At 44.1% G+C, this 22827-nt stretch overlaps 2 protein-coding genes and 1 long non-coding RNA gene across 6 annotated transcripts; 2 read left to right on the top strand and 1 right to left on the bottom strand.

Annotated features, from left to right (window-relative positions):
* The first annotated feature begins 3743 nt into the window (after positions 1-3743).
* Positions 3744-5036, top strand: LOC107278436 (uncharacterized). Its single transcript, XM_066307317.1, has one exon. The coding sequence runs from the start codon at positions 3951-3953 to the stop codon at positions 4521-4523; it is 573 nt and encodes a 190-aa protein (XP_066163414.1). The 5' UTR covers positions 3744-3950; the 3' UTR covers positions 4524-5036.
* Positions 5037-6836: 1800 nt separating this feature from the next.
* On the bottom strand, positions 6837-21721 carry LOC4329029 (putative disease resistance protein RGA4). 4 transcript variants are annotated; one of them, XR_010739194.1, is made up of 4 exons: positions 21502-21721; positions 21214-21348; positions 7686-11285; positions 6837-7267 (listed from the first exon to the last, which is right to left on the bottom strand). XR_010739194.1 is itself a non-coding variant. In XM_066307316.1 (3 exons), exon 2 carries the CDS (start codon positions 11262-11264, stop codon positions 9651-9653), a length of 1614 nt encoding a protein of 537 aa, XP_066163413.1. In that variant the 5' UTR covers positions 11265-11285; positions 21214-21349; the 3' UTR covers positions 6837-7267; positions 7686-9650. The 4 variants fall into 4 exon arrangements, 1 of the variants encoding a protein (XP_066163413.1); XM_066307316.1 differs by lacking the exon at positions 21502-21721 and having other exon boundaries at positions 21214-21349; XR_010739192.1 differs by lacking the exons at positions 6837-7267; positions 7686-11285 and adding an exon at positions 11663-12254.
* LOC112937950 (uncharacterized) lies at positions 8993-12225 on the top strand. The gene is made up of 5 exons (XR_010739195.1): positions 8993-9138; positions 9304-9357; positions 11803-11834; positions 11907-11996; positions 12086-12225. It is a non-coding gene; the product is annotated as an uncharacterized lncRNA (long non-coding RNA).
* Positions 21722-22827: the final 1106 nt, after the last annotated feature.

Below are 22827 nucleotides of genomic sequence, written 5' to 3'. Positions count from 1 at the left end.
CTCCATACGACCCAAAAACCATTCCTACTTTTGGGACCATTTCCTCTCTAACATGGGGACCCTCTAATCAACTTTTTTCTTCCATTAACATGACCATAATTGGAAATTGCAGACAAAGAAAATTTGGAAAGTATAAAATTGTAATATTCTGCAATGCAACGTCAACTACTGTCCGATACATCATTCATTAGTTAAACATGGAAAAGTAGTTCAAAGTAATTCACTCATCGTTCAGGAATACATACACGAGTGTACGGAACATCCTTATCAGGCGTATTCATGGCACATGAGTCAACGCACGGAGGCCGAACCCCTCTAATTGGGGATCCTGGCGATGCTGATGTACTTCCAGGCTGCCCGACAGTCGCATGATGACTCCCGGGATGATCACCGCCAACTCTTAATCTGGATGATGAGGAAGAAGAAGAAGATGGTATCAGCGACTCCATTCTTTGGGTTACCGGCGAAGCATTTGCACTAGAAAGGGTGGATTTCAGATATGCAAAGGTGAGTCCACTGTGTGGAAGGAACCACCCTCCTCCTCTACATAGTACGGAAGCCGGTTATTCCGGATCCAGGAGTACACTTTATCAATCAATCAATACCTAGACCTGAACTACCACCCATGATATCCCTTTACTTCAGGGGAAAAAAATCCACAAAAAAAAGGCACAACATCCTATGACTAGGGATGGCAGTTTTGCTTATTTGCCTGTTTACCCACGGGTAAAAACCCTAATAGAGTTGGGTTTGTTCTCCATTTAGTATCCATGGGTTTTTTATTGGGTTAAAACCTGTACCCAGCGGGCACACAGGCACGAGCATGGGTAGTCAGCTTCGCCCGTTTACCCGCGAAACCAACTTACATGTGGGCCCTCAGTCAACTTAGTATAAAAATCACCATCTAAAATCTTTAGGGTTTCTCTCCCTCCTCCCACTCCCAGCTGCCTCTCCTCGCATCTCCTCGACTCCTCCTCCCAGCCGCCTCGGTCTCCGCTGGTGCCCCCACCCCAGCCAGCCAGTTGTCGCCGTGAGGGGACGGGAGAGGCTTGCCGCATGGCCGCAGGAGGGGACGGGAGGGGCTAGCCAGTGGCCAGAGGGGACAGGAGGGGCTTCACCTCGGGAGGAAGCTGCGGCCGCCGTCTGCGCCGAGCTCCCCACCGGTCGGTCGTCGACTTCCTCTAGCCGGGCCCGCTTTGTCTGCGGCCGCTGTCGCCGCCGCCTCCTGCCTCCACTGTGCCGAGCCACGGAGGTCCCCCCTCCCCCCGGTCGCTGCCGCCTCCGGTCCTCCAGCCCTCCGGTCGTCGGCAAGGTATTGCCCTTCTTTTCCCCATCTATTCCCCTTCTCTCCTCTAGATTTAGGTATCTATTTTCTCGATCTAGTCTCTCTTGATTTTGTTCTGTTATTTGTGATTTGATTGCTAGTGATTTGAACTAATGGTAACTCCGGCAAGCAGCAGCAAGCATGCAAGTACTCCGGCCAGTAGCAGCCGGCGTTTGAAGTTTGTTTATTGTGCTAAACTATGTCATTTGAAGTTGTGATTGATGAACTTGTAATGCTTGTATTGAACTTGGTACAACTGTACCCTTTCTTTAAATTGTAATATTGTCTTTACTTGTGGGAATTATGGTTGAACTGATATAATTGGACAGGTAAACGGGCATGCCCGCCGTCACATGGCACCCGCGGGCGATGGGCATGGAAAGTACTCCTTGCCCGTCATGTAGTAACGGGCATAAATTACCTTGCGGGCACGGGCATGGGCAGTCACTACCCGTGCCCGTCGTGCCCGACTGCCATCCCTACCTATGACTGCTCTCACACACGTTACTTTTATATTTTAGTAAAATAATTATTTAGAATACAAACTACTATCTTTATCTTTAATCGTAGTTTAGCGCATCCCTATCTTTATCTTTACCTACTTAAAAGATTCGTAGTGTTTCTACCGCCCCACCTAGCATACCTGTTTTCGTCGTCCCACCTAACATAACATGTGACGTCCCTTCCGTGCGACATCAATCAAGCCCAAGTCTTGTTACATGTGATAGCACAGAAATATAAAATCAGAAATATAGTCTAACTTCTCGCCTAGCCAAAGACACAAAACTTCCTATTTCAATTTATAGAGCCACAGTGCGATCTGTACGAGACCGGTTAGAGTCCCTTGCATGCTCAATTATTCTCAAACCATGTTTGATTCGTTTCGGACTCTTCATGCAAGAGCGGGAAGGAGAGATAGCAAGCATGTGTCCTTGCATCGAATCGAATGATCATGCATGATGTGACCTTGTGTTACATGCATACGAGAGATCAGAGGTGAACAATAGCAGTGAAAATTAAGAGATGCTAAATTCCGGTATGTTGCTTTCTTACTTTTTTCCCTCTAATTCTAATAGAGTTTTTTTTTCTTCATTTCATTTTCCAGATCATCGAGTTTTTTTTCCAAAGAAAAATTGATTTGTATGAATATTAATTTTATGTGATATTTGTTCTATTTGATTTAGTAGATTTTACAAGCCTCTCTCCCACTAAGCCCTCTCTCCCGTCCACTCTCCCTCACGACGCCGGCGGCGGGCTCGCGTGATGGCGGCGCGCTCGGGTGAAGATTCGGAGTAGAAAAGTAGTGTTTTGTAATTTTCTACCTACTATCTATTGTAAGATATTCGAATGATTAATTGATTATGTTCTAACTTTCGTAACTTCAAACTTAAATGTTGGTTTTAAGCAAGCTGTGATGTTGTGAGATATATTGCTACATTTCAATTATATTTTTTTACTTTTTTTTGGCACATTTGGCTTGAATATGCGATATTTGGCTTGAATTCACAACTGAAGACGCCCGCTCCTGATCAAGTTACAGGAGACAGATCGAGCAGCGACGACCGAACGATTGTCATACCGGAGGGAAACAAAGGGGTTCATATGAGGTATGAAGTGTGAGGAATAGTTTAGTTCTGGGAGATAGCATAACAAAAGAGAATTATAATTTTGTACTACTTTATTCACTAAAAGTGGAATGGAATAGAGTTCTCTCTTCTTAAATACTGTCTCCCTACAGGCTAAAGAGTAAAGACTAGATTGAAGAAGCACATCAGAGAAAGGCAACCTTTTATTCACACGAATCTCGCGATAAACCGGTTCGTCAAGTGGTTCCTCGATCCTCCTCCGCCGTGACGCCGTCGCCGCGCACGTGCTGCTCCTTCCTCCGCCAAGGATCGCGATTTGCCGGTGGGAGTTGGGACGGCACTCGCGGCTCAATCAGGCGAGGCGGTGAGGGCTTTTCATAGGGAGAGGGGGATGATCAGTGCGTCGTTGGATCCAAAACGTAGATGGTTTTTGGACCGTCGGATTATTTCTTCGCGACTTGGGCCAACGTCGGATTGCTTAACTTACTTGGGCCGTCCCGTCATATCCGAGCCCAACCCGAATCGTCACCTACTTCAACCGCGTCGAGGAGTCTGTCGTCGCCGCCGAGGGGAATAAGTTCACCGGCCGTGTGTCAACTTTACACCGAGATTTTTTTAGATCCCTTAACCACAAAATCAGAAATATGTATCCCTAAATTATGTAAAACCGTGCATAAAATATCCCAAGACAGTATATATGGGTGGTTTCGCTGACTTGGCATCCTAGTTAGAAAAAAAAATAAAAATGTGTGTGGGGCCCACATGTGAGAGAAAACGGTGTGGGCCCCACATCTCTCCTTCTCTTTTTCTCTTATCATCTCCTTGTTCTCTCCGGCGCAGCTGCAGATGAGAGAGAGCGTGGCCTGCCAGTGGCGATAGAGGGGGAGAGAGGGGACCGACGGCGGAGCGGGGACGGAGGCGGCGGGAGAGGGAGAGAGAGACGCCGAGCGATGGAGCGGGGGCGGCGGGAGAGGGGGAGATAGGCGGCCGGCGCGACGGCGACGGAGGGAGCTGCTCGCCGATGCACTGCCGCATCGGCAATGGTGGGTCGTTGGGATTCCAGCCGTCCGGCGCGTCGTCGCCATCGATGGGGTCATCGTCGGTGTCGTGAGCAGGTGGTTCGCACATCCTCGTCGTCGATGGGGTCATCGTCGGCCCGACAGCGGCGCCGGTCGTCGGCGCTGCCGACTCCGCCCCACCACGCCGCCTCCGACTCCGCCCCACCACCCGTCGCCTCTGCTCCTCTTCACCATGCCAGATCCGGTGGGCCGCGCCGTCAACTCTGCCCCATGGCACCGCCGACGACTCTGGTGGGCTGCGCCATCGACTCTGCCCCAGGCGCATCACGACTGCTAACCGCGTGCACGTGCTCGCGGGCGGCGTCGGCGTCCATGGACGTGGAGCCTTGCCTAGACGACGCTCTCGGCCACTCCTTCTGCTACGCCGCCGCCGCCACAGCCAATGCGCACTCCTTGTCGTTCCGCCACGCATCTCCGGTGCCACGCTCTCCGCCGACCGCCTCTCCCCCATCTGCAGTTGCGCCGGAGAGAACAAGGAGAGAAGAGAAGAGAAAAAGAAAAGAGACATTTATGTGGGCCCACGTGCTTTTTTAATTTCTTTTTTGCTGACGTGGCATCCTAGTTTAAGGGTTTAGAGGTTTTAATATTTTTTACTGCCTTAGGACACATTTCTAATATTTTTTAGGGGTACACATTTCTAATTTTATGGTTTATGTAAAGTTGAGGGACAGCCGGTGAACTTATTCCCCGTCGAGGGCGCCGCCGTGCAGGGGATCCGCGACCCAGATCCTCGACCGGCGGACGCCTCCTCGACACCGAGCAGCTCTTCCGCCGCGGCGGGGAGAAGACAAAGAAGTGGCCCGTACTCATCCCCGAGGAGGAGCTCGCCATGTCGTTCCCGGGCATCAAGGTTCGCTACTTGTCTTCTTTTGCTTATGTGTTCCTTTCGTCGAACACCTTGCCTGCGTGCGCGTTTCCTGCTACTTTGGGTTCATTAACCAAATATTGCGACTCCGGGTCCCGTTGTTTTTCTTGATCAGTCGTGCATCTTGTGCATGTTAGCAATGTGCCTTTACGGTGATAATATAGTTTTTTTTAATTACTGCTCATTTCATCTAACACCTTGTGGTGTTCTTTTCTCCCGAGATGAAAATAAAAATTAAGTTTTTTTTACGTAAAACGAGGTTGTATTAACATATGACTGATTAAGTTTTAATTATTATGAACTTAAAAAATAGATTAATATGATTTTTTAGAGTAACTTTCATATAGAAAGTTTTCGCACGAAACATACCGTTTAACAGTTTGAAAAGCATGCCACAAAAATACAAAATTTCATCCAATTCTTGTGGAGAAATGAACTTTCACAACTCACCACCCCATAAGGCTCATAGAGCAGTATACAGCGAATCAGTGCAGAATATACATTTAGACTCACCTACGTCATGAAACATTCACTTTGGAGACATGTATAAACTTTTTTTCATCCAAGGCTTGTAGATGAGAGGTCTGTTAAGGTATGGGATTCCCTTATTTTCATCCAAATGCCGATAATACGACGTATTATGAAAATAATAATAATTTATAGGTAAAATTTGTATATAGGTCGTTCCGGACGATTAAATCTTAATATAAAAAATAAAATTTGATGAAAAAAAATCAAAATCAACTTTAAAATTTGTAAAATTATAAATTTTGAAAATTAGAATTTGGGTGCGGCTGTCGCTGTACAGAGGGAATGTTGGTGGCCTGACATAATTTCAGGGTACCCCACTTTGTGGAGTGTCCGTGTCTCCCCGAAATCCCCGTCCCCGGCCGCGGCCGTCTCTCCCCGCTGCTGTACTTCGCCGCCGCCGCCGTGCCAACTCTGACTGCGTTTCCGAGACGGTGAGGAGGCTGCTGCTGCTGCTGCTGTTCTCGCGACCGACCGAGAGGCTTCTCCTCCTCCTCCTCTGCCCTACGCCGCCACGCGCTCGCTCGATCGAGCCGCTCCACGCCGCCGTCGTCGGCAGCGGCCCCGCCGCCGTTGGGTTCGACATGGCCGTAAGGTGCGTGCCCCATGGTTAATTAAACTCTCGTTGTAACCTTGTAGTTATAGGGTGTGTAATAATGGAGTAGTTGCGAAAAAACTGAAGTGAAAATCCGCATCTAGTCTCCTTTTGAAGAGACGGACGTGATTGTGGAATCATTTAGTTTGATTGTGCACGCATATGTTAAATGTCAAATGCGATGCGAATCTGGTGGAAATATAATATTTTGTGCGACTTGCGGATCAAATGCTCAATCATGTTCTGTTATCAATGCACCTGAAATCTTCCATTGCATATGTTACAACTGATTAAGGGGAAAAAAACATGAACAGGCAATAAAATTGGTACGAATTAATGCTTATCTTGGAAAGCTATTTGGTCCTTTCCACATTTCCGTTGTGCTTATCGGGTGTTCGTTTGGTGGATTCTGCAGATGCTTAATTTAAGGTTCATGAAGGAGCACAAGTCGATACTATTAGTGATAAGCTGCCAACACATTCCAGCTTAGTCCGTTCTGAAGTGGCTCCATATCATCCATAAATAAATGTGAGCATTCTCATTAGTTTTTTTATCATCAAACGTCAGCCATAAAGAAAACAACAGTCTCCATGTGTTGAGATCAACCAGGTGGAGTTTATACCAAATCCAGTGGATCCACATGCACGTATGTATATATGCTCCTAGAATTTAAATGTGTTTTTGACAAGTTTGCTATATGTTCCTTTGGCAGCCAAAGGAAGCTAAGAATGCACCCAAGAACACCTTACCCAAGTACATCCCATAGAATTTAGGGACCATTCACTTATTAGTCAAACTGATATACTGAAAGGTGAATAACTAACGTGTAGAAAAAAAAAGGCAAAGGAGCACAGCAAAATGACACAGATCATACGCTTTTACTACCAAAAAAAAACATAGAGCATATATTGTCACTCGAAGGTTCTAGTATGAGCTTAACAAGATCGCATCCAAAAACATCACAAATGAAATTGTAATTTATACAACCTTTTGAGCACAATCAAATCATGCACACATCTTAACAGAGAGGTTCTCATGGTATGTATCTCTCTCCCCACTTATTTGGCACAAAAACAGGAATTTCCAACACACTTGTCGCATAATCAAGTGCAATACCTTTCAGACGCATTATGCCTGCCCAGTAAATTTCTTGATAAGAAGAAGTCATCTTATGCGGAAACAGGACAACAGAGTATAAGAAAATATGGATGGCGAGATTCTGCTATAGAAGTGCCGGTAGCTCTCCAACAGTCATGCATCTATTAGCTCCATCTCGCCAGTTGCTCCATCCTCCATTATTAAAAAGATAACTTTAATCAGTACAGTGCACTCAATAGAAAAAAAAAGAATGTTTTAAACTTCACAATATATTCTGGCAGCAGTTGGGTAGAGTGTAAGTCTTATTTGCTGTTTAAATTTTAATCTATGTCAGGATACAAGTTCTTTTGCTTATTAAATTTTAAACTGTCTAAAGCATATGTAATTACTACAGGTTAAGGATGTACTGTAACCGGCTAAGGTTTGGAAGCAACTAATTAATGGAAACAGTATGTACAGAAAGTTGTGCTTGTGCAGGTAGCTGATGATGATATATACTCATATAGGATGCAAACTAGTTCAGGACACAATGGTTTCTTCTAGGTCAGGTAGAAAAAGAAAATCTTGGTAAGAGCTGGAAGGGAAATTTTTGGATTTATCACATACATACCATAAAGACTCAGAGACTGAATCCTTTAACTTTCATATCACATACATATCATGAAATCTACAGGCCACCTCTGCTCATTGGTTGCTATATTTCCTGCAACTTTGGACAGTTTTCTATCTTCACCTTGTTTATTTTCACAATTGCATCTGCTCCACCAATTGATACAAGGTCACTACAATTGAAAATACGCAAATCCTGGAGTGATGAGAGATTGCTGCTCCATAGTGAACTGGGAATGTATTGTACATGTTGGCAAGAGTTAATCAGCAGGCGCACCAAGGAGGCAAGGTTCTCCAGGCAACTGGGAACCCAGGGAGAGATATCCCCACAATAACTTAAGCAGAGGCTTTGGAGGGTCGATGGTAAAACAAGTCCCTTCCATTTGAGTTTTCCACAATAAGAAATACGCAGATGCTTTAGAGCTGAGAAATTCCCAAATCTTTCACCTGGCAGGGACGATAGCTTGACACAAGAGCTAACATCAATTTTCTCAATAGCAGGAAGATACTCAGGCGTTACGAGGTCATCAATGCTTGTCAGCTTTTCGCAGCCACAAATTTCTAGGGAAATAAGGGATGCGAATGTTGTAGTGCTGCAACTGTCTCTTTGAGGACGATTGCCAGTGAAGACTGATTCCCCAATAAATTCAAGGTTCGCACAGCTATAAATTTTTAATCGAAGTAGAGCTGGAAGGTTACTGCACCACACTCGTAGTGGAATGGACGTTACAGGCAAGACGACTAAGAACATGTTGGTAAGGGAGGGGAACTCAAAAAAGCATGGGAGGTCCCCAGAATTGCATAGCTTGAGCTCCTTGAGAGTGCGCATGGACAGACTTTCTGAAGCATTGAATATCTGGTAACCAGCCACGTCCAATTCTTCGAGGCAATCAAATTTACCAATTGGTAGAGGCAATACCTTTGTCTTTGTGTATGTTAATCTTTGTAATGTGATTCGCTTGATAGCCGGTATACAAGCTGGTTGTATAAATTTGTCGAGGTTTGATAAGTAATCGCACTTCACAATCTTTAGGTCGACCAGGGATGAGAATACGCCAATGCTACCCATACCGTTCTCAATTGGAACCTCGGGTACCTCATTTAGGTTGATGCACGGTGGTGATATACCATAAAATGGTAAGCTACAAAGTCTATGACAATCATGAAACTCAAGGGATTTTAAGCTTGGCAGATTATGAGGATAAAACCAATTTGGAAGAGATTGACCTAGATAACCATAGAGGGTCAGACACTTGAGACTGGTAGGAGGAATTAGGACTTGAAGAACCTCGATGTCATTATGGTCTTGCGATCTCACAGAAGACCATTTCAAGTTCAGTCTGTCAAGATTTTTCTTGTTCTTTATCGCACTTTCTGCTGCAATATCCTTGCTTGTTGCACCAAGATTATTTATCGTCACTCCTCCACAAATTTGGTTCACGTTCTTCATCAATGTAAGTCCGACTCCCTGCCCAGTGGATGCATCAAAATGACTTTCTCCATTTGGGAGAGTTAAATCCACATGATTCGAACCTCTGTAAATTGCATAGCTTACTGAAGTCACCGGGCAAGCTTTCTAATTTGCATTTTCGAGCTGAAAAAATCTGCAAATTATGTAGGTGACATAACTCCGAGGGAAGGCTTTTGAAAGGACAAGCTCCGGAGATTTCCAGGTACCGTAGATGCTTCAATTTCCCAATACTCTTCGGTAGCTCCTTTGTGTGGGCACACAAAACCACGCGCATATGCTGAAGTTTACTACACCAATGGTCCATAACAGAAGCTAGACTTTGCTTCTGTAAAGACCTGTAGCACAGTAGAGTGCGCAACTTTGTGTGCTTACATAGGCTCAGCAACTGAGTACAATCAAAGGCTATGCTAGGGAGTACGAACAGATGACGAACACTCGGAGGAACCTTCTCAAAATCATCCTTGTCTTTTAAAATGAAGCAGTCATCCTTTGAAACTAGTTGTGCCATGTCATGCAACAGATCATTACATGTTTATTACCACCAACACTCTGAAAGAAAGACCGGTTTACAAGGTCTTCAAAGTACTGTTTGCCAGTATCTAGAATTAGAGTGTTACCTTCAGGTTGCACAAAGCCTTCTGCAATCCAAATTTCAGCTAAATTATCCTCTTCGAATTTGTGATCTTTTGGGTAAACAGCACAGAATGAGAAGCATCTCTTCAAGTGGGTTGGTAAATACAGGTAGCTCAATCTAAGCGCTGGCAAAATTTCAGTATTATTTTGTTTCAGCTCCCATAGTTCACTTTTTAGTATCCTATTCCAGTATTCAGTGTCAAGGCTCATTCTTAATAGGCGTCCTAGAGTTTTGGCGGCCAAAGGTACACCCTTCAACTTTTGGACTATGCTTTTACCGATGTGCACTAACTCTGGGTAATTTTCAGAATTCTTAGATCCAAATGCACATAATTTGAAGAAATCCCAAAAGACATCATCCTGCAATCCTTCTAATCGGATGGGCTCCATTGTTTGCACCTCACGAGCAACATCTGGAGATCTAGTGGTGACTAACATCATACTTCCTTGTAGCGCATTCGTCAAAGGTGCACAAAACCTCTTCCAACAGTGTCCACTCTCCCTCAAGACATCACCCCACATGTCATCAAGTATGATCAATAACCTTTTGTTCATCACTTCTTCTGAAAGAGCACGCTGAAGATAATCCAAATTATCAGCTTCTTTTGTAGAACAGGATTGTATGGCTTCTTTAGTTAACCTCTTCACATCAAAGTCATCTGAAACACAAATCCAAATAATCGGGTCAAAGTGAGACATGACCCGTGAATCGTGGCAGATATGCTGGGCCAAAGTGGTCTTTCCAACACCCCCAATTCCATATATAGGCAGAACAGGAATACATGTGATTCCTGATTCATCACTCATTTGTGTACCGTTATGTTGTTTTGTTTTTGATGTGCTTGGTGATGCATTAATTGCACTGCTTGGTTTCTTGCGTTTGGAAAGGACCCGGCTACCTTTAGCAGGTACTCCAAGCGATTGCATCACCTGCTCCAATTCATTGTCACGACCAAACATTTCTGTTTCAGTTGGGAAAGAGGTAGTCTCGGGCCTGAAGGATTTGTCAAAGTGTTGTGTAACTTCATGTAACCCCATCTTCTCCAGCAGACTAGAAACATTATTCAGTTTTTCATAGGTACCACTCACTTTGTTGAAACTACCTTGAATGACACTATCAAGGAAGTCAATAAGAGGAGATTTGTTTGCGGAGCCCTCCATGGCCACCTTCAGTTCATGCCATTTCAACTCATCAAGAAGGTCCTCAGCATCATAAACTGCATCCTTGAGTTTCAGAAGAAGCTCTGGCACATGGTCTTTGTGGATCGTCCATTCCGCTCGATCAATGAGGTTGTACATTGCAGGAAGAATATCTCTGAAACGTTCCAAGTCATTCTCCAACTTCATTACTTTGTCTTGCAGCTCCTGCTCCCGTATGCCACTCCAGCAAGATTTAATGATATCTTTGACCATTTTACATAAAGTGGAAATCTCATTGATGCCATTAATAGCCCCCACAATCTTCGAAAAGTCCATTTTGGATTATTTTTTTTCGTCCTATGGAGGGAAAACAATGAACACACTTACTATCACTTGAAGTATATATCCATTCCAAATTAATTAGTGCTGAATTTATAAGTACGGAATGTATTTTCAGAACATAGCTTTATTAAGCCAAAATTAATGTTTTCTAATTTCTCCTTTTTATTCTTACCTGATATTACTTGTAGCAGCTAAAATAAAGATGATGTTGCTTGGGAAGTTTGACATAATACAGGATTGTTGCAGAAAAAATGATTAACTTTTTGCATGCTGCCTTTGGTTTTCAGGCTCATAGCAAGGTGTCATGATGTTTGTTTTTTTGCAGTGTCATCATTTTGTATGAATCATCTCTTGATTTGCTACCACTAAAAATTCATTCTGAATCACCCCTTAATTTGATCCCAATATAATTCAATCACTCTTAAGGGTTTTCAAGTTCAATACAGTGCCATCTACATCTTCAGTTGAATATTAGTTCTAGGTAAGTTCCTAAGAGAAGTGCTGACCACACACCACCATGATTTCTGTCCAGGAGAACAGAGATACACTGAATAGCCATGTTAGGTGAGCTCATGCCATCATATTAATTGATGTGCCTTTTAATCATGTTCTTCATATATTTGCCTTTACAAGCAGCGCAGCAGGTGTTCACTTTTCAGACTGGACTGCAGGGGTAATGGGTTCAATGCCGCAACTTGCTGACTCAAACTTATGAGTGAGTAGAAGGTGAACATACTATCTTTCCATGACCTGCAATCTACCGGTGCAACTCTTCGCTTCCCAAATTTGATTCCATGCGTTGCATAATTTTGCAGGTGCAGAAATCAAATGCTTTTAATGTTGTATGTGCAGACGGTCTGAAGCTCCACGTTCCCCTCCCTTCTTCTAAACTTGCGCGTCTCCCTCCTCTCTGGTGCGGCGAAGGAGGTGGCGCAGGGGTCGATCCGGTGGCCTCGATGAAGGCATCGGAGCTGGAAGGGCGCGCTGGAGAGGGAGGGACGGTGCCAAAGAAAAAAGCACCGGGGCCGGAGGGGCCATGCCGGAGGGCCGCGGCATAAAGAGGAAACATCAATATGAATATGAATATGAGAAATTCTAAAATTATTTACATTGTGAAACGGAGGGAATATTACTGTAAGGTGATGGTTCTTTTTAAAAGGATTTTTTTTAAGGTACCAAATTTAAGTGGATGGATCTAACGCACCAGAATTAAACACACGATACTATGCGTGACAGTAAATTTGGTGGATGGGTATAATAATTGGAAAAAATACAGGATCTTCGTCTCAACTGAATTTCTGTTTCTACCTCCCATTTTTCCCGGACAGCATGTGCATGCATGTCGACGAGGATATTTTCCCCGATTTCTTGTTTTATTAGTTGATATATTTTATGAAAGTGATTTATCTGTTTGTTATTTAATTGCTGCTTATTCGGTTGAAAGATAATTATCCAAATTACAACACGCATGCATGCATGTTTCTTCTTTCTTCCTTCTTCGGCCATGCTACCCAAGCATGCGCAGGCAGCCACTGCCCTGTTAATTTCTTTTTCCTCCTCCTTTGGTGGAACACAAGATTTGCATAATCATGCCAAGTGTAAATCAATCGATTATCCTAAACAGGTAAACAACACAGTTGCATTCATATTCGTTCTTTCATACTCAGAAGCAAAATCTGGCTCCACGGCCCACGGGTAGAGATGTTATCGATGCTTGCGATCGCTATAGCAGCGAGCCTGTCGACGACGCTGGCTGATCAAGTCGTCAGTAATGACATGCAGCGAGGACAATGACGAGAGATACTCATTGTATGATTGGTTTAGAAAAGTCAAATGCCACATTACTGATCTGATTTAACGAAAAGTCTAAAGTACCCATATAAATCAATGGTCCGATGGTCCGATTTAATGATACTCTAAAAGATACCGTAAAAGCCACATTACTACGGCCCTCTTTGTTTAGGCTTAGGTTTATTGGCCTAGACTTTTAAGTCAGCTTATTGGCTTATATGATTTATAAGCCGGTGGATTTAATGTCCTAAGTTTAGTAGTTGAGTCATATATCTACCTCACATAAACCAAAAAAGCTTCTCCAACCTAGCTTTTGGCTTAATAGTGTTAGAGTGGCTTATGGCTTCAAAAAAGCCAAACGGAAAAGCTGCTTGTTTGTTTAGGCTTAGACTTTTCGACTTATAAGTTGGCTTATAAGCCTAAACAAAGAGGGCCTACATTTGGCAGTAAAAGACACCGTAAAAGCATCCTTTTAAAAGATCGGCACCAATAGTATTTTATGTTTCCTTTTAAAAGACCGGCACCTTTTAAAAGATACCATAAAAGCGCCCTTTTAAAAGATCGCTAATTATGTCTACAAAGGCTTAGAGGGATAGAGCTAAAGAATGTTTTGAGGTCGAGTCAGGGGACCACTCGGGCTTGTTCTCGGGAACGACAAGTACGGGGTCAAGTTTGTCTTTCTGAAGATAGAGCCACCTTGACCTCCACGAGCTCTGAGATGAGGAGCATTGGAAGGGGATATATTCCGCCTTCATACCATCTCGGAGACGGAACCCGCAGCATTTGGAGATCCTGTTGGACTCCATCATATCCATCGGAGCTTGTAAAAATAGCGGAAGAGATCAAGGAACGGCACTACACCGACGTAGGCCTCACAAAGATGAGCAAATATGCTCAAAAAAGCAATAGAGTTAGGGTTCAAGTGAAGGTGGAGGCCGTAGAAATTTACAATCAAGAGGAGAAATTTAGAAGGAGGAGGTAGGAAACCGCATCGAATAAAATCCTCTAACACCACAACTTGCCCTCGGGCGGGTTTGGGTTTCTGTACCTCCTTCCGATCGCTCTAGATCCTGGTGGCCAGGCAGTGACTCTTTCATTCGCAGCTTCATCCCGGAGGTGTCGATGGATGAGGCTCCAAGATCCATTGATACGACGGAGATGGCCAGAGAAGAATTGGGGAAGTTAGGGTTTTCTGGGAGCCGGAGGAACCAAGGTTTTGTGCGCAAGGGAGGCGAAAGGTGTTGAGTTGTGATCCAAATTCATTTGCACTTAATAAAGGCCAGCTTCTGCCGTAGTGGAGCGGAGGCCCGTTGCTGGGAGGCTTGGGCCGGAGCGTCATCCCTTTTAGGGTTCCACCATATATATACCTCTTGTAAGCCGCCGTGCGGCGTTGTAACCTCACCTCAGATATAGTGAAGATATTTTGCTGGCTGGCACCCGTGGTTTTTTCTCTCCTGCTTTGGGAGAGTTTTCCACGTTAAATCTCGTGTCTTCTGTGATTGATCTATTGTTCTTCATCATTTGTTTGCTTATCGTTTCCTAACAAGTGGTATTAGAGCTTGTTTTCCACATTAGGGTTTCGCGATGGCGTCGATGAAGTATGATCTACCGCTGCTAGACTACAAGACGAGATTCTTGCTGTGGCAAGTCAAGATGCGGGCTGTTCTGGCGCAAACTTCGGATCTTGATGAGGCGCTGGAAAGCTTCGGGAAGAAGAAATCGACTAAATGGACCGCTGAGGAGAAGCGGAAAGATCGTAAGGCTCTGTTGCTGATCCAACCTCATCTATCTAATGATATTTTGCAAGAAGTGTTGCAGGAAAAGACTACTGCAGAACTTTGGCTCAAACTGGAATCGATCTGCATGTCTAAATATCTAGCCAGTAAGATGCATATCAAGATGAAGTTGTTCTCGCACAAGTTGCAGGAGAGTGGTTCTGTGTTGAACCACATATCGGTCTTCAAGGAGATCGTTGCTGACCTAGTGTCGATGGAGGTACAATTTGATGATGAAGATTTAGGTCTTTTACTGTTATGCTAACTGCCTAGTTTATATGCAAATTTTCGTGACACCATACTTTTAAGCCGTGATGAACTAACCTTAGCAGAAGCTTATGAGGCGCTCCAAAACAGGGAGAAGATGAAAGGTATGGTTCAGTCTGATGCGTCGTCCTCTAAGGGCGAAGCATTGCAGGTCTGAGGCAGATCTGAGCAGAGAGCCTACAACGACAGCAATGATCGTGACAAGAGCCAAAGTAGAGGTCGTTCTAAGTCCAGAGGTAAAAAGTTCGGTAAGTATTGCAAAAAGAAAATTCACTTCATTGAAGAATGTTGGAAGCTGTAGAATAAGGAGAAAAGGAAATCTGATGGTAAGGCCTCTGTTGTTACCAGTGCTGAAAACTCTGATTCAGGAGATTGTCTTGTCGTTTTTGCTGGTTGTGTTGCTAGTCATGATGAATGGATACTTGATACTACATGTTTGTTTCATATCTGCATTAACAAAGATTGGTTTAGTTCTTACAAGTCTATGCAGAATGGAGATGTTGTGCGCATGGGAGATGATAACCCATGTGAGATCGTGGGCATTGGCTCCGTTCAGATCAAGACACATGATGGCATGACACGCACGCTGAAAGATGTGAGACACATACCAGGGATGGCGAGAAATCTCATCTCTCTCAGCACACTTGATGCAGAAGGATACAAATACTCCGGTTCAGGTGGAGTTGTAAAGGTATCGAAAGGTTCTCTCGTTTATATGATTGGTGATATGAATTCTGCAAACTTATATGTTCTTAGAGGAAGTACATTACATGGTTCTATTACCGCTGCTGCTGTTTCTAAAGATGAACCTAGTAAGACTAACCTGTGGCATATGCGTCTTGGACATATGAGTGAACTTGGTATGGCAGAATTGATGAAGAGGAACCTGCTGGATGGCTGCACTCAGGGTAACATGAAGTTCTGTGAGCACTGTGTTTTTGGTAAGCATAAGAGGGTAAAATTCAATACCTCAGTTCATCGCACCGAAGGTATACTTGATTATGTACACGCTGATTTGTGGGGGGCCTTCTCGTAAGCCCTCCCTTGGTGGTGCTCGTTATATGCTTGCCATTATTGATGATTACTCTAGAAAAGTGTGGCCTTATTTCCTAAAACATAAAGATGATACATTTGCTGCTTTTAAAGAGTGGAAAGTCATGATAGAAAGGCAAACTGAAAAGGAGGTAAAAGTACTTCGCACTGACAATGGTGGTGAATTTTGTTCGGATGCTTTTGATGATTACTGCAGGAAGGAAGGCATCGTTAGGCATCACACCATCCCGTAAACTCCACAGCAGAATGGTGTGGCTGAGCGCATGAACAGAACCATCATCTCCAAGGCTCGTTGTATGCTGTCCAACGCTCGCATGAACAAGCGTTTTTGGGCAGAGGCTGCTAACACCGCCTGCTACTTGATCAACAGGTCGCCTTCTATCCCACTTAATAAGAAAACTCCCATTGAGGTATGGTCTGGTATGCCTGCTGATTATTCACAGTTGAGAGTTTTTGGATGCACTGCTTATGCTCATGTTGATAATGGAAAATTAGAGCCTAGAGCTATTAAGTGTCTGTTTCTTGGTTATGGTTCAGGAGTAAAAGGATATAAGTTATGGAATCTTGAAACTAATAAGATGTTCATGAGTAGGAGTGTTGTTTTCAATGAATCTGTTATGTTTAATGACAGCTTGCCCACAGATGTCATACCAGGTGGTTCTGATGAGGAGCAGCAATATGTTAGCGTGTAGGTGGAGCACATGGATGATCAGGAAACTGAAATTGTTGGTAATGATGTTAATGATACTGTTCAGCACTCATCTCATGTTTTGCAGCCACAAGATGAACCTATTGCACATCACCGAACAAAGAGGAGTTGTGGAGCTCCAGTCCGCCTTATTGAGGAATGTGATATGGTTTATTATGCTTTTAGTTGTGCTGAACAGGTGGAGAATACTCTTGAGCCAGCCACATACACTGAAGCTGTTGTTTCTGGAGATCGTGAGAAGTGGATCTCAGCTATGCAGGAGGAGATGCGGTCTCTTGAGAAGAATGGCACATGGGAGCTTGTGCACTTGCCAAAACAAAAGAAGCCTGTTCGTTGTAAATGGATCTTCAAGAGAAAGGAGGGTTTATCTCCTAGCGAGCCTCCGAGGTTTAAGGCAAGGTTTTAGGCCGGTAAATTTTCGAAACCCAAAGCTTAAATTTAATGATTTTGTTTGGATTTGATTCGTGTTTTAGGGCATTGGGTCTTACAATCGAATTAGGGTTCTTAATTTTGGAGATTTCGGGGAAATTTCAATATGATTTATTCCCTCTTCCCAAATTCCTTACTTCTTCCCGAAAAGGCCGTGCGGTGGACTTCCCTATCTGATTTCCCTACCTAAGCCCAGTTGGATGAGGAACGAAGGAAGCCAAGTCCTGGCTATCGCGTCTTGCGGACGACGCAAGCGACGAACGAAAATTGAAGTGACGATTGGAAAATTACGAATCTTTTAATTAGTTAAGATATATATACTAGCAAAAGTGTCCATGCGTTGCAATGGGAAATGTAAAGACCAGAAAATTGAGGAAAAGTTAAGAAAAAATTACATTATGTAACTAATTAAAATACAAAATTGCTGAAATATTTGGTATTTTTAAGTGGGTAGGTGTATAATTAAATCAATTTACAAGTAAAGCAAGTGTGAGAAATAAAATGACATGGTTAAATTTAATTTTATTAAATTCTCCATGATTTGTTACGCTCTTTGAAATTTTATTGGAATTTCCAGAGTTTAATTGCTAATTTTAATAATACAAACATCATTTAACAATTATTTAATTGAAAAAAGAATCAAAATCCTCCCTTTTAGGTTTGGGGCAAATATGGAAAAGTCCATATGCCCTCCCTTTTGTCTATTCTATTTGTCTGGACTGTTTCCTTTCTCAATTGAAGTCCATTTTGCGTCCTCCTGCAATCGATCTTCTAGTACATGTGCTTCGGCGACCCAATAGTGCAGCGGCCCAATAGTCCAGTTGCCCGACGCGGGAGAAGCTGGAGCCGTCCGATCGAAGGGATGGTCCAGATTGATCCTAACCTAAATAAATAATGGGCACCCAAAACCTAACCCTAGAATTCTTTTCCCACCCCTCCTCTCTCGCTCTCTCTCGAAATGGTGCCCTTCCCCCGAGCGGCGGCGGTGCCTCTCCTCCCGAGTGGCGGCGCCGCCGCCCTCCCCCCTCTCTTGGCGAGTGGCGGCGCCTCCCCTACCCGAGCAGCGGCGGCGGTGCCCAACCCAATCCCGAGAGGCGGCGTCGGACGCAATGTATTTGGTGTTTTGGGGTGACTTGTTGAAGTTTGGGTTTCTCTCATCTTTATTTTTTTTGCAACTTTTTCCATCGTTCACAAAATCTAAATCAGATTCGGATTGGGATAGGACGGAAGGACGAAAATACGGACGTAAAGAGGGGTGACAAACGGAAAATTACGAATCTTTTAATTAGTTAAGACTAGCAAAAGTGCCCGTGCGTTGCAACGAGAAGTGTAAAGACCAGAAAATCGAGGAAAAGTTGAGAAATATTTACATTATATGTAATTAATTGAAATACAAATTTCCTGAAATATTTGGTATTTTTAAGTAGGTAGGTGTATAATTAAATCAATTTACAAGTAAAGTAACTGTGAGAAATAAAATGATATGGTTAAATTTAATTTTATTAAATTATCCATTATTAGTTGCACTCTTTGGAATTTTATTGGAATTTCAAGAGCTTAATTGCTAATTTTAATAATACAAACATCATTTAACAATTATATTTAATTGGGTTTGGGCCAAATATACAAAAGTTCATATTCCCTCCCTTCAGTCTATTATATGTCTCTGGCATGTTTCCTTTCTCCGTTGAAGTCCATTTTGTGCCCTCCTGTAATCGAGCCTAGGAAATGATGTCCCAGCATAAGTCTATTTTACTTCCCAGTCACTACAGTAGCATCTTCAAGCTCCAGCCAGCCAAAACCCTGCCTACACCCGACGCCACCCGAATCCCGCGTCCGATTCAACCAAAACCGTGTAGATAATCTCAAATTAGTTGAGGGCTTTTGTTCTATATCTTCTACTCCATCTTTCCCCTCAAGAAATTGAAGGAAATCCCGTAGAAATCGCTATCATATTAAGCTCGAACTCGAGTTTATCTCTCCGATAAACCCTTGCGTTTTCTCTCTAGTGAACTCGAGTCCGATTCAACCGAATTAGCGCGTTGACGGACAAAAACACGGACAAAAAACAATGTGATGAACGGAAAGTTACAAATTTTTTAATTACTTAAGAATAGCAATAGTGCCTGTGGGTTGCAACGAGAAAAACTACAAGCCTAAAATATCGGACCGACCCATTTAGCATGGGTGCGCGGCGAGCATGCACGCCCATATATCGGCGACGGCCCGACGCAGGGCGAACTAAGCGCGGCCCAAAGATTGCATGGTCTAGCAGCGTTGGTGGCCCAACACGGGGCTGATCTGAGCTGTCCGATCGCTCCCGTGCCGATGAAATCACCGGCCGAAGAGGGGAGGGGTGCGAAAACCCTAACCCTAATCCCTTTTCTCCCCTACTCTCCCCGATCCAAACTCCGGCGACACGAGAGAGTGGATGGTGGCGACGGTGGTGACGGAGGTCCGTCGAGGTGGAGCACGCAAGCGGCTATGGCTTCACCGACTAGGAGGCGCGCCTGAGGGTGGCACCATGCGAAGACATGGTGTCGGCGGTCCGATGAAGCGGGCGCACAAGCTGCGATGGGCTTCAAGAACAGTCGGGCTTCGAGAGCAGTGCATCATGAACCCTAATTTAATCATATTAACTTTAATTGAACATGAACATGAGCTAATCTTTACTAAGCAGTAAAGATAAGAAGCTAAACACATTATATTAAACTTATTGGACTCAAAATTGTTCATGTCGAACCAAGATGGCACTGATGGCTTCTAATCATCGAGATGATGTGAATAAGGAATTGAGTAGGCTAAAGTTAAGCTCTAATACCACAATGTTGAAGTTCTAATTCAAGACCTTATTGTTTTAACCTATAAACAATCACCTTCCATTAATTGAAGCCGATGTCTGGTTTAGAAATAATTTCATTTAGAGGCTAAAATAATTTTTCATCAACTCTATTTGCCTAAGAAGGCTTATAAATGATTTTCTTAACTTTTGGCCCAGGTCTTCCAAAGCCAGCCCAAACTTGGGCCAACCCGTCTTCGTGCGAGCCGAGTCAGTTCAACGGCCCACAAGCCGAGAAGCCGAGCGTGGCCCACATTCGCGGCGATGGCCCGATGCAGTTCCGCGGCCCATTGGGCAGAGTAATCAGCAGCGGCGGCCCGACGCGGGGCAAATCTGAGACGTCCTATCTGATGGATGGCTCCGATCATCCTCGCGTCAGATGAAGCGCCAACCGAGAGAGAGGGGCAAAACCCTAGCTCCCATATCCTTCTCTCCCGATCCCCTTTCTCTCCGGTGACGAGCGAGCGGAATGAAGGCGGTCCGGCCAGCGTGCGCGTGCGGTGACGACCGTCGAGCGGCTCCTGCTTCGCCGGCTGGGGGGCACACCCGAGGGCGGCGCGCAAACGGCAATGAGCGCCGAGCGGCCCGGACCTCATCGGTGGCGGGCGTGGGGGGAGGCACCAAGCCTACTCTTGCCGTCTCTGGCAAGGGACGGTGGAGGGGTGCTCTAGGATAGTGTGCGCACGAGGAACCCGACGCGACTGCGAGGAGGTGAAGGTGCGGTGGTGCCGCTCCGGTGAGCTTAGGGGCTTCAAATCCGGTAAATGTAATCCGAACCCTTATCTTAATTGATTTGGATTTTGACTCTTGGGGTTCTTATCCGAAATTAGGGTTCTTCGAATTTGGAAAATTTTGTTGGCAAATTTCAATTGTGGCTTTAGAAATAGAAATATATGGGACTCAGCGTCATTGAATCAGACTTTCCTTTTTTTTTCTTTTTATGTTTTTTCGCCTTTTTTCGTTATTACGGATGACGGAAACGTTTTTAATTTTTTAAGTGGTAGAGATGGAGATATATAGGTATAGTTGTGAATTGGATGAATTATATGATTGCGTACATGTGAATATATGGAGACATACTGTAGAGGGGAGATCGAGTGTAAAGTGCGACCAGATTTGGCTTTGATCAACTTGGGCGAGGCCCCCGGCGGCCAACAAAATAATCGGTCCTGCCTCTCACATGTCAAGATCAGATTAACCAAGGACCAGCAAGTCCTGTTTCACATCGAACATTTCAGATTAATCAGTTAAAAAGAAACAGATTTAAAGGGAGAGACGTCTTTCCAAATATTTTCTAAGAAAAAATTATGAACGTGTTGAGAATTGAACACGCGAACTGGATCAAAGTTAAAACCACACAACTCTTACCACTCCACTTGAGTCAAGTGTATCTTCAGAGTAATTCAGTAGGAGTATCGATCTACACACAAGAGAGGGATCAGGACTTGATCGCATATAGGAGAATCGATCTTACCGTGGCCGGAGACGATCGATCGTTCGGCCAAGTCAATACTATCGATCTGGACTGGAGTATCTTCTTGCTTGGAGTGGATGCTCTTATTATTCTTTGTCGCTCGTAGGCAACCGCGACGTGGGCGCTCCAAGCTAGCCAATATATGTGAGGAAGAGAAGAAAGCGCGAGAAAGCTTCCGCGAAGAAACGACCTGACCTGACTAGGGTTGCCTACGGGGGCGCTCCAAGTTAGCAAGGTAAAAGGGGATATGTGAAAAAGCAAGGTAAAGGGGAGAGGCGCCGCAGCGTGGGCTCGAGGAAGCTTCCGCGAAGAAACGACCTGACTTATGTTTCATTTTTTTTAGACTACCCGACTTTCCGTTGTGCACTGCTTTTAACCATTAATTAATCGATAAAATATAGAAATCTTGATTTATTGTTTTAGAAAAATAATATTTAGCTACATTTTTTCTTGATCTGAGAATTTTAGTTTAAGGGGTTTTTATATTTTGATAAATATCCAACCGTATTTGCTCCGATTCATATTCGCTCTGTTTTTGTATTCGATAATATACGATTTTGTTTTCGTATTCGGGGTTATTTCAATTCCGATTCCGATTCCGAAAAAATATGAAAACGAAAACGATAAAAGTGGTTTCCATCCGTTTCCGTACCGTTTTCATCCCTACTTGTGCTAGATGAAACTGTAAGCCTCAATGAGGGAACATGAAACCCTCTCCACTTTCCGACCAGCCCACCCTCTCCTCTCCCTTACGGATGCGGCTTCTTCCAATTCCATGTTCCCATCCCAGTTCCCTGCATATGTCAATCGTTTATTAGTTTAGTATTTTCTAGTGGGCCTTCACACCTTGCGCCTTCGTCACACGCACGGTGTTATGCCTCCGTTTAATAATTGGAAACAACGTCATTAACTTTAATAACAGTTTTTAGGCACCAAATAGATAGAATTGCTGGCGGGAAAAAGAATTATGGCACCATTTGTCTCAGTTCTCCCGTCAAAACCTCTAGCATCCAAACAACTCACGTCTAAACATGTATTAGCATCTTGGTAAATTAAGCTCTCATATCAAGCACCGGCATCGACGCCAACTCTTGGTGCTATGCCAAACAACAGCATGATTCCTCCATGAGAGGCATCACAACTGCATGATGCAGGAGCAAGTTCTATGTTCTTGGAAGATGCATCTGCCGCCACTACTACAAAAACACCCATAGGTGTCG

This window comes from Oryza sativa, chromosome 2, assembly GCF_034140825.1.
Source record: "Oryza sativa Japonica Group chromosome 2, ASM3414082v1".
Taxonomy (NCBI): Eukaryota; Viridiplantae; Streptophyta; class Magnoliopsida; order Poales; family Poaceae; genus Oryza; species Oryza sativa.
The sequence above is the reverse complement of the archived record's forward strand: the minus strand, read 5'-3'. Positions and strand labels throughout refer to the sequence as shown.

Excerpts from the sequence above, each read along its gene's own strand:
- LOC107278436 (XM_066307317.1), top strand. The coding sequence starts at position 3,951 with ATGGTGGGTCGTTGGGATTCCAGCCGTCCGGCGCGTCGTCGCCATCGA.
- LOC4329029 (XM_066307316.1), bottom strand. The coding sequence starts at position 11,264 with ATGGACTTTTCGAAGATTGTGGGGGCTATTAATGGCATCAATGAGATT.